Source organism: Hipposideros armiger, unplaced genomic scaffold, assembly GCF_001890085.2.
Source record: "Hipposideros armiger isolate ML-2016 unplaced genomic scaffold, ASM189008v1 scaffold_1627, whole genome shotgun sequence".
Lineage (NCBI taxonomy): Eukaryota > Metazoa > Chordata > Mammalia > Chiroptera > Hipposideridae > Hipposideros > Hipposideros armiger.
The window spans coordinates 30246-49469 of record NW_017732977.1 but is presented as its reverse complement, the minus strand read 5'-3'; the positions used below and the strand labels follow the sequence as shown (position 1 = coordinate 49469).

The 19224-nt window shown below is 34.4% G+C and overlaps 1 protein-coding gene across 2 annotated transcripts in view; it reads right to left on the bottom strand.

Moving 5' to 3' along the window:
• The window catches only part of LOC109377923 (regulating synaptic membrane exocytosis protein 2-like), a 119974-nt gene extending 101023 nt beyond the window's left edge, over nt 1–18951 (bottom strand). The window contains exon 1 of one of the 2 annotated variants that reach the window (XM_019634393.1): nt 18483–18951. In XM_019634393.1, coding sequence (XP_019489938.1) covers nt 18483–18604 — 122 coding nt within the window. In that variant the 5' untranslated portion in view covers nt 18605–18951. The remainder of the gene's footprint in view (nt 1–18482) is intronic. The other variant, XM_019634395.1, reaches the window with a different exon arrangement.
• Nucleotides 18952–19224: the final 273 nt, after the last annotated feature.

Genomic DNA, 19224 nt, shown 5'->3' with positions numbered 1-19224 from the left:
TTCCCACTTATGAATTCACTGAATTGTCACTGCCTTAAAAACTTGCTGGAAAACACTTTGGCATTATCTCCTAAAACTGAACATATGAATCAAATACACCCAAGAAAAACTCCTACGTATGTACAACAGGAGGCATATACAAGAAGACTCTTCGTAATAGCACAAATTTTGAAACAATCCAAATGCTCACTGGTGGGAGAGGGGATTAAAAACAGTGATCTGGTCATATTATGGAAAATCATACAGCAGTCAAAATATTTAAACTAAAAGTAAGTGGAAAAACACATAACAGTACCTTTTTATTAAGATCAAACAACTAATGCTTTTTAGGAATGTATATCCTATATGAAAACGAAAAGTAAAGGAATGATGACAGTGGGGTTCAATGTAATAATTGCCACAAACTGGAAAAGTCAGGGAAATGAGATGAGCTAAAGAAATGGTTAGATGTAAATTATTGCTAAGGTTCCAGCTCTTGTTTGGGATGGTAGGTACATGAGTGCTTATTAAATTATTATTAAATCATTAACAGGTTCCTGAGTAGCTAGTATAAGGTTTTTCCCGTCTTGCCACAAACAACTATAAAACAGGGCAGAAGAGATGGAACAATCATTTTAAGACATTGGACATGGCACAAGGTTAAGGATCTTAAAATAGGAATTGCCTATAAGGTAAGCTTCACACTAGCTTTCTTTCTGGAAACAATTTTACAACCATAACATGAGGAACTGGAGCCCAGGCAGAGAGCAGAGCACTTAATGAGCATAAGCAACAGTCAAAAACTAAAAACAGAGATTAAAATTCAGGCTTAGTAATGCAGTAGGACTTGCGATGCTAGACTAGAGAGAAGAGAGCTAACAGAATAAATTCCAGACACAGGCATAGAGTTTTGCTCAAGTTCCTGTCCAAATCTTAAACTGTACATATATGCAAGCTTTCTGGAGTCTGGTAGATTGCACCTGCTGAGGCCTGAGAGATAAAGAGAAATTTCAGAACTCACACAGTATTATTAAACTCTGATTAACCAGACTTGGAGAGATAGTTGTGAAATTCCCAAAGCATTCAGTTGAGATCCAAGAAAGGTCATGCATTAAAAGCAAGAAGCCATACCCTAGGAGTAAGGGCTGTGCCTTATGACACGGGAAAAAAGTAAGAGTGCTATCCAAACAAAGCCTAAAACCAAACTTTGATAAAACCAAGGTGATTTTCCCTGATATAACTAAAGGACATGACTTTTTACAAAGAGCATTCTTTAGATGAAAACATAACATAGAATCTCTACAATGCATCGTTTACAATGTTCAGTATACAATGAAGTATTAAAAGACATGCAAAGAGGCAAGAAAGTGAACCCATAATCAAAAGAACAAAAAGTCAATAGAAACAGTCATACAGATGACCAGGATGTTGCAATTAGCAGACAAAAACATCAAAATAACTACAATGAATAAATATATCAAAGAATAGTGGAGATGTGGATACAGTAGGAAAACAGAGAGGGAATTTCATCAGTTAATGGAAGCTTGAAAAAAAACCAAAAACTCGTGTCAATTCTGGAACTGAAACATGATATAAGAGAAGTATAAAATATACTACACATGCTTAACAGTAGAATGGAATAAATATCCCAAAGAGTGAATTCAAAACAGATTATTAGGCAGACTGATTCATAGTAAGAGACAAAAATGAAGAAAAAACAGCACGTGAGATTGATGGTGCAATATCAAATAGTCAAACATATATGTACTGGAGTCATAGAGGGAAAGGGGAAACAGATGGGGCGGAGAAAATGTGTAAAGAGATAAAGACAAACATTTTTTAATATTAATGACTGATACCAAGTCATAAATCCAAACGGCTCACAGAGCCACACTGAAAATAAACATTAACACACCTAAATACAGTAAAACCTTGGATTGTGAGTAACTTGGTTTGTGAGTGTTCCGCAAGACGAGCAAACATTTTTAATACATTTTAACTTGGTAAACAAGCAAAGTCTTGTAATACGAGTAGTTGTTTCCAGAATGAATTATGCTCACAAACCAAGGTATTACTGTACTTCAAGTTCAAACTGCTGAAAACAAATGAAAAGAAATGTGTTAAAGCAACCAGAGAAAAAGAACACAATACCTATAGAAGAAAAATAATAAAAATTATAGCTGACTTCTCTCCATAAACAATGGAGGCCAGAAGACAACAGAATGACCTATCTGAAGTGCTGAAAGAAAAACAGAAAGTTCACCTAAATTTATATATAATCTGTAATTAAATACCCTTCCAAAAAATTAAGGCAAAAATAAATATGATTTTTAACCTACAAAGTCTAAAGAGTTCTAATCAATCGGTGACTACTCGCCTAAAAGATATTTCATCTTTAGCCTACTCATCCTCATCACAAACATCATGAAATTTCCTTTAAGAATTCCTTGTGCAAATTATCTTTGAAATAGATGCCTATCCAACTAAAAGGTGAAAAGCAAATATGACTTTTGTCTCTTCATTGTATCTGATTAGACATTTTCTCTTATAGTTAGATCCGTCATATCATTCTTGTGTTTTCTGTGAAGAAAGCCTGTGTATACATTGTTTATATGTTACCATTAACAATATTCATTAGAATGTTGTTCTGATGATACACTGATAATTTAATTAGGACATGAAGTTTCCAAACAGCCACTGGACAGCTGCCTATCCAGTGGTATTTGGAAAAGCACAACAAATTACACAGAATTATGTTAAGGTTACAAAAGAAGCTACAGATGTCATTTCTGGCTGCACTGTGTTTAACAAATACAATTTAAAATATTAAAGAACAGATTCCTCTTTTGTTAATGGCCAAGCAGCTTCCATCAAACTAACCCCCCCAAAGATAATAAGTTCTGGACAAAATATGAACAAACAATGATTTGAAGGCCTTAGATGGTAACAAAAAGAAGAAAAACACTGTGATGCAACTGACATTTGGAAGAAGGGAATGACACTGGGTAAGATTCCCATTTTATAACTTTTAGTCAAACTCAATAAATTTTCGGAGGCTAAATCTTTAGTCTTACTAGCTTAAAAAACCATAGGAAAAATTCTAAGCAAATATAGAAGATAGAAAGTGAGGGAATGACCAAAAAAAAAAACTACAGAAAGGAAAAGTTAAGCTTTGTGTATAATAAACAATGCCCAAACCTCATGTATGCGAAGGAAGACTTAAAGCAGCTCAGCTAAAATTAAAATAATTTAACTAAAATCCCCCTGCTTTACCTCAGGGGAAATAGAGTCGTAGCTCAAGCTCAACCAAGTTAACCTCATGCTTTAAAAATAATCATCACTCTTCAGAATCTTATTAACCATGTATTATACATAATACTCTCAGGTATTATTAACCATGTCCAAAATATAATTACAAATTACTTGATATATTAAGAAATAAGAAAACATGATTCATACTCAAGAAAAAAAACAATCAATGGAGACTGACTGAGAGATAACCTGGATATTAAAATGAGCAGAAATGGGTTTTAAAGTTATTATAACTATTTTAAAGGAAGTAAAGATAATATACACATAATGAGTAAAAGATGGAGAATCCCAACAGAGAAACTGTGACTAAAATAGCCAAATGAAAATTTTAGAACAAAAATTAAAATATCTGAAATAAAAAATTCACTGGATAAGCTTTCCATCTGATAGCAGATTATGAAATAATCACGAACTTGAAAATTATAAAATCAGAATAACAGAAAAACTGAAAAAATACAAGAATTTTGGAATAATTTATAAAAAGTCTAAAATACAAATATTTGGGGAATCAAGGAAAAGAGAGAAAGGAGATAGGAAAAAATGTTAGAACAATGGATAAAAAAATTATCAACTTAGATAAAAGAAAAACTTACAAACTTAAGAAACACAGCAAACCTAAAGAAGATAAACACAATAAAAACCACCTATAGGCACATCTCAGTAAAACTGCAACAAACAAAAGATAAAGAGAAACTTCTGAAGACAACCTAAGCAAAACAATACATTACATACAAAAAACAATGATTTAAAGTGCCACTAACTTGTCATCATAAACTTCTTACTTCTCATCAGAAACTATGGAACCTTCCTTAACCCTCCATTGGGTGCAACTGATCTCACAGATTCATTGCACACAAATTTCCAAATATGAAATACATCTTTACTGTTCTAAGTTACAAACACGACTGGCGATAGGTTACGGTAGAGGGGGACGATATGGAAGCGATGAGTCACAATACGTAAGTTTACTGTTACATATTTGAAAATTTGTGTGCAATGAATCTGTGAGATCAGTTGCGCCCAACGGAGGGTTAAACTTCAAAAATTAAAAAAAAAAAAGACAGTCAACACAGAATTCTATATCCAACATAAATATCCAAAAAGAATGAAGACAAAAACTTTTTTAAATAAAAGTAAATGAAGAAGTGAATATCTGCACTTCAAGAAATGCTAAAAGAAGTTCTCCAGGCTAAAGAAAAGTTTTTCAAATAAAAACTTGGCTCTTCAGGAAGAAAAACAATTAAAATCGTAAAAACAAAAAATAATTAGCATAAGAACATTAATCAGCTAAATAATAGACAAACAATAGAGAAAATCAACAATGCTAAAAGAAAAAATATTATAAATTCCTAGGTAAACTGATCAAGTAAACAAAAAAAATCACAAATTACAAAATACCAATATCAGAAATAAAAGATTGTTACTACTGATAAAGATGAATTGAGACTTTAAGAAAACTGATCAGGCTGGGAGGCCTATGGGAGGAGCTAAACTCGTGGAAGTTCCTGAGCCCGCCTAGTCAACCTCTGTAGTCCTAACATCCTTTTCATAAAACTCTACGGTTCTAACTTCATGTCTCCTGCTTTAAACAACCTCCATCATAGCACACACGCCAGACTGTGTGCTAGTTTGCAGCCCTTTTTCCTATTTCTTTTTCCTTTTCCCAAATAAATCCTTTTGGTGACTGAATACCTAGTCTATATTATTGTTCAGTTGACACTATAGATTTTATAGACATTAAAAGGATAATAAAGGAAAGTTACGAAATTCATAGCAAATTAACCAATTTATAATAAATATAATGCCAATTTCTTGAAAACACAACTTACCACAAGTAACAAAAGTTAAAAAAAATCTAAATAGCCTTATTTATCTAAAAGAAATTAAATTCCTTATCGGAACTATCACACAATGATAATTTCATATCTATATGGTTTCACTGGTGAATCCTATCACATATTTAAGAAAAAAAAAATCACAACCATCTTCAATCAACTGTTGAAAAAACAGAAGTAAAAAAAAAAACCAAGCTCCTTTTATGATGTCAGAAAAACCCTATATAAATAGCGTTCATAAATGTACATGAATAAATCCATATCAAAATCATAGAAAATCTAAACCAGACATAAATAAAATGAAAAATATCCCATGACCAAGACAGATTTAACCCAGAAATGCAAAGTTGGTTTAATATTTAAAATTCAACTAACAATATTAACAGAATAAGGGAGAAGGATCATGATCATTTCAATACCTGCAGAAAAGCATTTCACAAAATGCAAACTCATGCATCATTTTTTTAAAAGTATCAATACATTGCCTTTTCATGAAGATGGAGCCCAAAGCGCAGAAGGAAGCCCCTGCCCCTCCCAAAGCCGAAGCCAAAGCAAACTCTTTGAAGGGCAAAGAAAGCAGAGCTGAAAAGTATCCACGGTCACAGAAAAAAAAAAAGATCCTCACGTCACCCACCTTCTGAAGGCCCAAGACACTGCATCTCAAGGCAGCCCAAATATCCTTGGAAGAGCGCCCCCAGGAGAACCAAGCTTGACCACTATGCCATCATCAAATTCCCCCCAACTACCGCGTCAGCCATGAAGAAGATAGAAGACAACAATACACTTGTGTTCATTGTGAATGTCAAGACCAACAAGCACCAGATAAAACAGGCTGTGAAGAAGCTCTATGACATTGACGTGGCCAAGGTCAATACTCTGATCAGGCCTGATGGAGAGAAGAAGGCCTGACTATGATGCTTTGGATGTGGCCAACAAAGTTGGGATCATCTAAACTGAGACCAGCTGGCTAATTCTAAATATAAAATTTTTTCACTGTTAAAAAAAATAACAACAGGGCCGGCCGAGTGGCGCGATGGTTGAGAACTGGCTTGGGACACCAGAGGGCCCTGGTTCGGATCCCACATATGAGGGTCAGTGTCACTGCCCTCTGCAGCTAGGATGCTGGACGGCAGCTCAACCTGGAGCTGGGCTACCATAAGTCGCCGGCGACGGAGTAGGCTGCAGCCCCTGTGGCAGTGGGTTGCCATGGGCTACCATGTGTAGCCAGCAGCCAGCATGAGCGGCCAGCAGCTGCTGTGAGCGGCTGTCCAGGAGCCAACGACTGATGTGCCTCGCCTGGGAAGAGCGCAATGATGGTGCCAACTTGGGCCAGTGAAGCAACGTCCTCCACAACTAGACTGAAGAACAAAAAAAAAAAACCGACAGCAACCTCTCTGTTCCTCTTCCCCCAATTTCCGAGCACTGTTCCCCTCCCCCAATTCCCCAATAAAATCTTAAAAAAAAAAACAAAAAACCTATCAATTCTAATAAACTTTCACAATTTCTGTTTAACACTGTACTATTACTCTTAAGCATTATAATAAAAAGAAAAAATAAATAAAAAGCATCAATATTGAGAAAAAAGTAAAACTGTCTCTATTTGCAAATATCATGATTATTTATACAGGATATAACAAATCTACAAGACAACTACTAAAACGAATAAGTAAGTTTGGAAAGGTCAAAGGATACAAAAATATTGAAAATAAATTATGTATTTGCATACTAGCAGAATACAACTAGAAACTGAAATTTAAGACACAATTCACTGTAAAGAAAGAAAAAAACAAAAAAGAAAAACAGAAAAATAATTCAATGTATAGTAAGAACAAAAATTTTAAATATTTATGAAAAAAATTTACAAAAGGCATTCAAGACATCTACCCTTAAAACTACAAAACAGCTTCCGGTCAAGATGGCTGAATAGGTAAACACTGTGCTTCCTTTGTCTCATGACCACATCAAAATTACAAGTAAACTACAGATAAACCATCGGTGAGAAGCACCTGATGTCTATCTGAACAGAAGTCCTATAACTAAGGATATACAGAAGAACTCACGTAGGGCTGGTAAAAGGCGTGGAGATGTGGAATGGGCTGGTCCCACACCCACATGTGCAGTTAAAAATCAGAGAGATATCTTGGCTGTGGAGGTCCTCCTTGAGGAGGGAGGGGTCCAAGCCCCACACCAGGCTCCCCAGCTTAGTGCTCCAATGCCGGGAAGAGTGGTCTCCATAACTTCTGGCTGTGAAAACCAGCGGAGATTGTGGCTAAGTGAGACTGAGGGCTGCTGAAGGCCCAGGCATTCCTCTTGAAGGGCCAGTGCATGAACTAACTCACTGACTGGTTCACTTGCTCTGAGCTCCAGCACTGAGGCAGCAGCTCATAAGGCATGAGAGACAGACAGGGAGGAACTGAATTGTCTGACTTCAAAGTGAGGGCTGGAGGGGCAGCTTTCCCCCAAAGAGAAGTGCTGGCAGGCACCACTGTTTACTTGTTGAGCCCTCCCAATTCACAAAGTCCATATGCAGGCTGCCGCCATATTTGAAATTCTATCAAAGTGGTTAACACCATTGGCCCCACCCTGGTGATTCCCTGAGGCCCTGCTCCACCCAACTTACAGGCCTATCGAGGCCCCTTAGTGTCTTTTCCATATAAAAGGCCTGCCTTGGCTTATGTTAAGGACTTTCCTGAAAATCTCTAAAAGGTTCATAAGCCCCAAGCAAGCAGCATCTGGCCTCTGTGTGCCCCGTACCACTTGCTGAGCAGCCCCAAGCCCAGCACTAACAGCAGCCAGCCTCAGCTCTTATTTGGCCTCTCCCAGGCACCTCCAAGCCCAGCGCAAGTGGCAATCATCTGCAGATCACTTTGCAGCTCATACCATTTGGCCCAGGACAGGACACAGGCAGTGGCTGAACTTGGCCTGTAACAGAACCCCTTCCAAGAATCCCCAGAACTGACACACCTGGTGGCCAGCTTCAGACCACACCAGAGCACCACCCAGACACCTGTGCAGATGATACACCCAAAGGGCAGACTGAGCAGGCACCAGAGCCCTGCTAAAACAAATCCTGCTCCAAAGGATCTGCCCTGCACAATATCTCTGCCACTCTAATAATGGCCAGTCCTCACAACCAATGAGCCTGAGGGTCAATCCCTTCCACTGACATAGAAATAGCAACCAAGTCTCAACTACAACTGGAGGGTACACACCACCCACACAAGACACACACTTGGAGCACCCGGCTCATCAGGTGACCAGGGAAACTGGGTCCTAGAGGACACCTACTACATAAGGCCACTCTACTAAAACCAGGAGACATAACAGCCCTAACTAATACATAGAAACAAACACAGGGAGGCAGCCAAAATAAGGAGACAAAATAAAATGTCACAAATAAAAGAACAGAACAAAGCTCTAGAGAAAGAACTAAACAAAATGGAGACAAGCAATCTACCAGATGCAGAGTTCAAAATATTGGTTATAAGGATACTCAGTGATCTCAGAGAGAACTTCAACAGAGAGATAGGAAACATAAAAAAAGAACCAGTCAGAAATGAAGAATACAATAACTGAAATAAAGCATACATTAGAGGGAATCAACAATAGATTAGATGAAGCAGAGGGTCAAATCACAAATTTGAAAAATAAGGCAGCAGAAAACACCCAATCAGAACAGCAAAAGAATATAAGAATCCAAAAAAAATGAAGATAGTTTAAGGGGCCTCTAGGACATCAAGAGTACCAACGTTCACATCACAGGGGTACCAGAAGGAGATGAGAGAGAGCAAGGAACTGAAAACTGTTTGACAAAATAATGACAGAGTACTTTCCTACCCTGGCTAAGGAAGCAGACATATATGCCCAGGAAGTACACAGAGTCCCAAACAAGATGAACCCAAAGAGCCCCACACCAAAACACATCATAATTAAAATTCCAAAGGTTAAAGACTAAATGAGAATCTTTCACTTCAGATCAAAAGCTACACACACACTGAAAGTAAAGTGGTATCCCTGCTCGTGCTTATCAGTATCATAACAATAAGCATCTAATGTAAAGACCATCTATGGTCTTAAGGAACCTTATGTTAACACAGCATATATCAAAGTAGTATAAGAAACACTCATTTAAAAAATATGTTGGTAAATATTTTATGCAAAAAAGATTCAGAATCAATTAAAATTGGGAAAGAAGATTCTCAATGAAAATTAGAATATTAAAGTTCTGTGTATTCCTACCATTAGCAATCATACCTGTGAAACTACAATTAAAACGAAGTTTTCCAAACATATGTGAGCATTTTCCCCACAGGTACCTATTAAGAGCACAGGCAATAATATTCCTCACTACAATGGCTTATGGTATACTATAATATGTCATGAATCATACTTTAGATTGTCAGTAAACTCTCAGTAAATCCTCTAAAAAATAGGGTATTTTTTAAAGATAGCAATTATAAATGCTTATAAAAACAAGCATAAATATAGTCAAAAACAAATGGGATTTTAAATCAAATGTAATCCCATAATATAGAGGTAGCCACGCTGAAGACTTCATGTGATTTTTGTGTGCATTACTTTCATTTTTTAAAATAACCATGCTGTATGTTCTTTTCTATAGCCTCCTTTTTTTATTATACATATTACAATCACATTTGTAGGCTGTTAACTATTCTAAAACACAATGTTTAATGGCTTTTCATGATATTCTACTTACAAATGTACCATAATTTTTTAAACAAATCTTATCAATAAGCATTTAAGTTGGTTTCAGTTTTTCATCACTATCACAAATTTTGTCATGGATACCCTTATGGCTTTATTTTTGGTACAGCTATAATTACTTTTTCAGGATAAGTTTCTACTCAAACAGAGTGGGTCATAGAGTATGCAAAATTCTAGTGCTTCTGATCTGTAAAATGATCTCCAACCTCAGCTGTATTCTCCAAGCTGCAGACCTGTGTTATGTTTGTATTTTACTATCAGCTCCCTTTCCAGGTTTTGGGGGGGGAAAGACAAATGCATAGTTTTAAAAGCAGCAAGAGAAAAGCAGTTAGTTACCAGCAAGGGAGCTCCCATTAGATTGTCAGTTGATTTCTAAACAGAAACTTTGCAGGCAAGAAAGGACTGACAGGGAATAGTCAAAGTGATGAAAAGCAAGGACCTAAAACCAAGATTATTCTACCCAGCAAAGCTATCATTTAGAAGTGCAAACAGAAAACGAGCTTCCAAGACAAGAAAAAGCTAAAGGAGTTCATCTCCACCACACCAGTATTACAAGAAATGATACAGGGACTTCTTTAAGAAGAAGAAGAAGAAGAAAAAACAATTAAAAAAGACCAAAGACATGAAAAATAAAATGGCAATAAATATATATCTATCAACAATTACTTTCAATGTAAATGAGTTAAATGCTCCAGTCAAAAGACATAGAGTGGCTGAATAGATAAGAAACCAAGACCTTTACATATCCTGCCTGCCAGACACTCACTTCAGGTCAAAAGACACACAGAAGGAAAGTAAAGGGATGGAAAAAGTTATTTCATGAAAATGGAAACACTCAAAGAAAAAAAAAAGCAGGGGTAGCATTATTTACACCAGAAAACAACAGATTTTTAAACAAGAGACAAAGAAGGACCCAGTAATCCCACTTCGGGTATTTATCTGAAGAAACTCAAAACACAACTTTGAAGGGACATGTGTATCCATATGTTCATTGCAGCATTATTTACACTAGCCAAGATATAGAGGCAACCTGGATGTCCACCAATGGAGGACTCGATTAAAAGAGGTGGCACATATAGACAATGAAATATTACTCCACCATAAAAAAGAGTGAAATTTTGCCATCTGCAACAACATGGATGGACCCAGAGGACATTATGCTGAGTGGAGTGAGTCAGACAGAGAAAGACAATTGTCATGATTTCACTTATATGTGGAATCTAGAGAGCAGGTTAAATGAACAAACAAAACAGAAACAACTTCATAGATACAGAGAGCATTTTGATGTTTGCCAGATTGGGGGATAGGGTGGGTAGGATGGGTGAAGAGGGGAGGGAATTAAGAGGTACAAATTGGCAGTTACAGAATAATCATGGGGATGTAGCATATAGCAAGGGGAATACAGTCAGTAGTATCATAATCACTAAGTGTGGTGTCAGATGGGTACTGGATTTATTGGTGTGATCACTTCATAAGTTATATAAATGCCTAGTCAGTGTGTTATACACCTGAAACTAATATAATATTGTATGTCAACTATAATTAAAAAATAAAAAATATTTGAAAAAATAAGTTAAATTAAAAACAATTGCAAAACATTCTTAGATAAAGAAGACCTACATAAATGTAAAGATATACCATAGGAAAACTCAATGTTCTTAAAAAGTTAATTCTCTCCAAATCAATCTATGGAAATATAAAGCAATCCAAGACTTAATTCTAGTAACCTCTTAAATCAAAATTATAAATTGACTATAGAATATATGAAAATGTAAAGGACCTAGAATATTCAGCCTATCTTGAAAAAGAATAAAGGTGGAGATCTTATACTACCTGACTTCAACATTACTATAAATGTTCAGATATTAGGGTATTGCATAAAGATAGATAGATACCTCAGTGGAACCGAATAGATAGCCCAGAATGTGACCCATACTTAAACCATTGTTTATTTCTCTACAAAGATGACAAAACAATCCAATAAGGAATAGAAAGTCTTTAACTCTCTTCAGCAAATGGTGATGGAACACTGGATATCCATCTAGAAAAATATGAATCTTGACCCATAACTCACACCATACATACGAAAATTAATAAGCGCTGGATCATATACCTAAAATGAAAAGTTAAAACTCTAAAACTTCTAGAAGATAAAAAGGAGAATAGTTTCATGACTTAGAGATTGGCAAACAATTTTTAGACAGCACATTGAAAACAAAAACCATAAGTAAAAAATATTGATAAACTGCATTTTATCAAAATTAAAACTCCTGCTTATCTAAATTCATTGTCAAGAAAATAAACAGGCAGTCAGATGGGTACTAGACTTATCGGGGTGACCACTTCCTAAGTTATATAAATGTCTAACCACTATGTTGTTCACCTGAAGCTAATAAAATATTGTATGTCAACTGTAGTTGAAAAATAAATTAATAAAGTAACATACAAACAGGCAAGCCACAGACAGGAAGAAAATATTCACAAAGCATATATCTGACAACTGACTGATATCAAAAATAAAGAACTTCTACAACTCATTAAAAAAAAACAACCTAATTTTAAAAAATTGTTTTTGAACAGGCACTTCACAAAGGAAGATGTACAAATGGTCAATGAGCATATGAAAAAGTGCTTGATGTTGTTAATCATTAGGCAAATACAAAATGATATAAGGAGATGCCATTATAAACTCACCAGAATGACAAAAATTTTAAAAACATATCATCAAATGTTGGAAAGTGTATGGAACCACCAAAACTCTCAAACATATTTTGAGGGAGTTTAAAATGTACAACCTTATTTTAAAACGGTCTGGCATTATAAAACTAAACATATACCTACATTGTGACCCATTTCGTCTTCTAGGTATTCACCCAAAAGAAATAAAAATGTATGTCCACAAAAAGACTTATGTGAGAGTGTAGTATATTCATAATATGGAATACCTCTCAGGGATAAATAAAAAGGAAAAACTACTCATACATGCAACAACATGGATGAATGTTTTTCAATGAAGAGTCTTTCATAAAAGAGCCTATTCTATATGATTTCAATTATATGAAGGTCTAGAACAGACAAAGCTAATATGTAAAAGAAAAAGCAGAACAATATTTGGTTCTGAAGGCTGAGGGAGAGCTGGTTATCGACTGGAAAGAAGCATGAGGGATTAAGTGTGGGAGCTCAGAGGTTAATGACTATATAGTCCCTAACTCAGGTAGTTCCTGGTACAGTGGCTCTACCAATATCACACATCCAGTAATTAGCCAACCCATGATACGGACACAAGTCCTGTGTTTAATACTCCATAATATAAAGCTACCACAATATTTGTATTAAAGTCAGGCACAAATCAATCTTGATTAAACGTGGCAGCTTTCCTTGTCATTTTCATTACCTCTATCTCTGACCTATCAAAGGTCACACAATGACATGGGAAATTTAAAAGAGTTTAAGTGAGAAATCCTGAGTTTGATTTAAGTAAGCAGCTAAAAATTGTGTTTCTTAGAGCCTAATGTGGGTCCCACATCCCACTTTCTAAACCAGAGCTGCTCTACTCTCACCTGCTTTGCATATTGAGATAAATTTTGAAAAAAAAGTGTTCTCTGCTAAAAACAAAGAAAAAGCATATCTTGAAAAATACTAAGCAAAATAAAGAGCCCTTGTGTTTTAAGATACTACAATTTTAAAGTATAATGTCTTTTTCAATTTTTATCCAAAAAAGAAGTGTTCACACACATTTCTGAGTTACCTAAAATTTCTTCAATTCATAATCCAAACTCAAATTGTGGATCAGTCCTAGGAATTCTTTTGCCGGGTTTATGAATCTTTGTGAGTAATTCATCAATGGATATGAAGAAAGTCATAGCACATTTGAAACGAATTCATTTTACTATTCAGTGAATAGTGCCAGAATTAAACAGAAAGTTTACGAGTAATTATCTTCCTTTAGTTTTCTAATATCCTTTATGATCATATAAGTTTATAATAAAAAAGTAGTTACCATTTACCTGTCTGTCATCAACAAAAAGTAGTAGTTTCATAAAAAGTTATTTCAATAAAGAAAATAGTTAGACTGTATATCAGTATCAGATTAAGTATCTATACTAATAATTATGATATATAGCTAAGGTCCACAGTAAACATTCTGGTAAAAAATATTAATAATACACATCTATGAATCAAAAGTCACTCTGATTAGAAATATAAAGAGAGTTGTTAAGATAACCTTGTATGTTTACAATATATTTTTATTTTTTACGATTATATGTATTTAACAAGGCTTACATATGTACATAAATACACACATGTGTGTGTGCATGTTGTGTGTGTGTGCATCAGACTGCAGAGTGGTTTTATGCTTCAGAATACAGACTTTTCATGAAATATGTTTCTATCCTGATATATTGATTGCTGTGCTCCTACCAACTTCCGAGGATGCACTCTCAGAGCTCTGACACATAAGCATGCTGTTCTTTCTATGGCAAAGAAGCCATTGATGTGCATGATGCATAACAGGTGTCTGTGCCAAAAACCCTGAACACAAATTAATGGCTTCATTATAAACCAGAGCAATAGTAAATGCTGTGTAACTGACAATGACTAAACCCCTCTGACCAAAAACACCACCAGGCTAAATAATTAAACATTTATTTTGCAAATTCAAATTGCATTTAAAATAATATTAATTTTCTAGAACTGTGGGAATGCTTCGGCAGAAAAGAATCCATTTATACTAGGTGATTTCAAGCTTTATATTTCAGTTTTATAATTAGAGTGACCCTGTCATTTACTGTCAAATAAACACTTTTGAGAGAGAAATGTGGCACTAATTATGGTGGAGGACAGCAGGCATAAACTAGGACTCGTTCAGGCAAACCAGACCGTATGGCTCACTTACTTGTAAGTAAAAACACCAACAAATCCAAATATTCTTTGTTCTACTAAGTTTTTTAAATCTTACTTTTAATATAAAAGTCTGCATATCTCATTATATGTATACTGAAGGGAGAGGAAGGCTGTCTTTGATATCTATTCTGAGTAAATCCAGTCCTATTATGCCCCTGTGTGGCCAAACAGCAAATTTACTGTCACACATATAGTGACAAAGAAATAATTACATCTGGAAGAAAATACATATTTCTTCACTGTACAAAAAAGATTACTAAAAGCCAGTAAATAGAAAAACTTAAAGGATATTAAGTACATTTTCCAGAAATGTTACCACAAAAGATAGTCATCATTTGAATACTGTTCAAAGCAATTGATTACTTAACACAGTGAACTCTATTAAAAATATATCTTATGGCATTCCAATATTTATGCTTGCTTCCAAAGATAAGATTACAAAACTTAGATTTCATAATGAATTCAGTACTTGAGGGCTTTTCTACTGACAACAAAAGCAATTATCTTTGTATCCTGATTAATTTAATTTGGGGAAAATGAGTTTACAGTAAAAAAAAAAAACCAGACCTTGATAACAAGAATTTAAGTTAAAGTGGCATTTCATGAAAACCTATCAAATGGATTTATACAGGATGCAGACGCTGATTTTTTTCTTGCTGAACCTCAGTCATTTCATTTTAGCTCTAAAAGAACAGATGATATCCTGCCACCTCGTTTATGCACTAAAGTGGTACTCAAGAACCACAATGATAACAGAATAAATTAAGAACTTTCAGTTTGAAACATAAAGGTCATGTTGTATGTTTTCCAACAAAAAGTTAGTTTAAACTATTCTAATGATTTTCACTCACAACTAAATGTCAATTATTCATTACATAATAAAATACTTTTAACAACCCATATTAATCTCTAGTTTAGTGATTTATGTTGCATGATGTATTATTGGTATATTTAAAATCTGTGCTCCTTTGACAAGTTGAACCTGGAAATGTTTTTGGAGTAATTATTATGGGAGGTAGTCATCTTTTAATCTTTTATTTCTAATATGTCTAGAAGTAAACTGCCCTATCACCTGACAACCTGATGAAAGTTGAGTTGCAGACTTAGGGATACAGTTAGTTACCTAGGAAAAGTCTCAAGACAACTACTTGAAAGGGTCCCCTTTTAATAATATATTGTCTATAATTTATGCATAATACTATTCAGTAATTTGTCCTAGAAAGAAATTCAGAATAAAATATAACTGTCCATATCTATGATGCTATTTTCTGTCAGTTTAAAGATTGTAATTAAGGTCACAATACAGATACTGAATATTCCATTTCAACTGATCCAAACAACTAAATGATTACTATTCATGTAATAACAACCAAAACTGTTCTTTCCAGAGGTGATAGTTACATAACTGATGCTTCAAATCTCAAAAGCATAATGTCTAGTCCATGAAGTTGAAAGGCCCATTATTAAGAAACATTTTTAAAGTTGTTTTCTTCTAACTTCTAACTTCTAAAGTCTTCTAACGACATACGCAGGTTAATTTTTTTTTCCATGATTTTTTTTCTTCAAGGATGATTTTTTTAGTCCACATCCTACTTTGCAATTCAATGCTAACTGAAATGTTGAAGTCTAGGTATTTGTATTTTTTAAAAGAACCTAAGCAGAATAATTTTAAAAGACCATTGTATCTGATCTGAACACAAAGTCACCAAAACATTAAAATATGTGGAAGGAGGCATTAATTGCGAGTTCATATACATTTGTTTTCACTCTTCCTTCTGAAAAACTATTTGTACAACTGGTTTTGACTGATTTTATAAGTAAATCAAGTACTTGAATATTTATGAAGATCAATAGAGCTACATGTGAAAATATGTCATATGTTTCCTGAAGACTAGGAAGTTAAGAATATAGACAGGGATTTTTTTTCCCCTAAAACAGAATAAATTCTTTATCGATTAATTGCTAGTCTCAGGTAATTTAGGTAAAAAATCAAAATAAGTTAAATAAAACTGGTCTTAGAGAAGTATTAGAAACTTCACATTTAATGTTTAATTGAAGAAGCATAAAACTCCAGATTTTTAATAATGAGATCATTATAATTATAAGCATGACAACAATAAATGAAACTTGAAGGAAAGCAAATGTATAGTGGTAAGGATATACAAAATTCCCTCAAAAATAAATATCTCATATTTTAAAACTAGCAACATTTATTTTAAAATGAATTCCATACCACGCTGTTAATAGCACAATTTCTAAAGTGCATATACAACCAGCTCTAGTATTAATATTTTTAAACACATAAATTCATGGCATTAAATAAGAGAGAGATCAAACAAGGAAAAGATTTTAAAGGATGAGTACAAATCCTAAAACTCTGGTGGCTTCAGGTCATGGTATTTTTAAGAAAGCCATACTGCCTCTTTTATTTAAATATGACATGCAATACAGATTATTTTTATTATAAATGACACACTTAAGCATTGAATTACTAAATAAGAAAACCCAATATCTTAAAATAATAGATATCGTATTATAGAATATCATAGCATTTCATATACTATTATATATTTTACATTTGTCCAAAAACAAAATATAAAAAATCAAATTAGTTCATTGAACAGAACTGCACTGAGGAAAGAAGTCAAATTTTATAAAAAGCCTATATGCTATACCATATTCAATGGAAAGGTCATAGATATATTTATCATCTGTAAACATTTTAAATGCCTACAAATTTTAAAGCCTCCTTTACATTTGCTACATTAAAACACATACTGTTAATAGGTATTTTTTAAATCTCTAAAATAAGCTATCTCACATCGTTAAGAGACCCTAAAAGGAAGAGACCAGCAAAACCATTCAATATTTTATGCATTATTACTTCTCTCTCAATTTTCCAGAAGATTTCAGTGCATTATCATGTTCACAGAATTTCTCTCTGTCTTTCTCCACATATATTTAGTTAAAATGAGGTCTTTTCTATAGCAGGTATATAACATTAGAAATTCTCAAAAGGCAAACAACTTAAACAAGGGAAAAACTGGATGGTAAAACTGCATTTTAAAGGCATTCTTTATTGCAAGCCAGAGAAACCATCTAAAACATATGTTCATAATTTAACAACCTTCACCACGGGAAAAAAAAAAAAAGACCAGGTTGACAAAGCAATAAGAATTTATAACAAACCATCCTTCTAAACTAGCTGATCTAATGCAAAACGTTATTAGCAGTTCCATAATGGAGCTTGTTTAAAAGTGATTATTGATCTACCCTGCATAGAGAAATGTCTTAGACCTAGAAAACATCTTCCGCATGTTTTACAAAGAGCATGCATGACTGCTAATTCACATTTTCCAGCAAATCACATATGATTATATAGCCTCATCCTTATATATGCAACATAATCACTGCCATGACCACAGAGAAAAAAGTCTATCAAGCATTTTAAGTTAATCCTTTTATTTATTAGGAAATGAAATCATGAAACAGCCTGTATGTTTCAGAGGTCAAGCTAGTTAAATTTAAGATGCTTTCTGGGCTTTGAAGTAAGCTTGTTTTCCTTCTTAAAATCAATTAAGAACACTACATAAAATTTTACATTTCTAATAAAAGACAATACCCTTAAAATGCTAACATTTCAATGCAAAACAATTTTTACAGACATATAAGGTTATCCTCAAAATATCAATACTGAAAGAAAATATAGTTTAGCTTTTTACTCACCTTGCATTGTTCAGCGTTTGTCCAAAAAGCTCATTTTGTAAAATATTTGGTGGGGATGAAAAAACCCCATGAAAATGAGATAAAACAGAATTGCAGACCTGGCGCAATGTCTCAAATTGCATTTTCTTTCTTTTTTTTTTTTCCTCCCTTCTATTTTTCCTTACCACCTGTCTTTAAAGTCATCTATTTGCAGACACCATCAAATAAAAACATGCCAATCAAGTTCCATATTTCTCCTGAGCTCTGTAAAAACTGTGCTTAAATGAGCAGAGGTTGATAGTTAATTGTACAGTCATTATTCTTCTAATTCAGTCGGAGAAGATTCAGCACCCGTGCAGCTTTAGGCTTTCTCCTGACTGTAGCAAGAATTCTAAACAGCAGTAAGCTTTTTGGGCATTCCCAGCTGAAGTGTGAAGCTGAGCTGCTTTCATGGACTCTACTCATATTTCTCTAAGCCTATTAAAAACACGCAATGAATAGATGCTGTCGTCAGGAGTTTTAGCACATCTGGCTGCCAGCAGTAAAATCTAAGAAGTAATAAAAATGAGGACAAGGGATCTTCTCAATGTTACTTCTGGGTAAGAGGAGGAGAAATTATGCATTTCCCAGCCCTTTTCTCTTTCCCTGAAAAATGAATAACTCCAGCTACAGAGCATATAGGTCTCTTCAGCGTTCAGGTTGCTGCATAGGACCAGAACTCTAAAAATAAGTGGTATATTCTTCTTTTGGTATCATGAAGCAA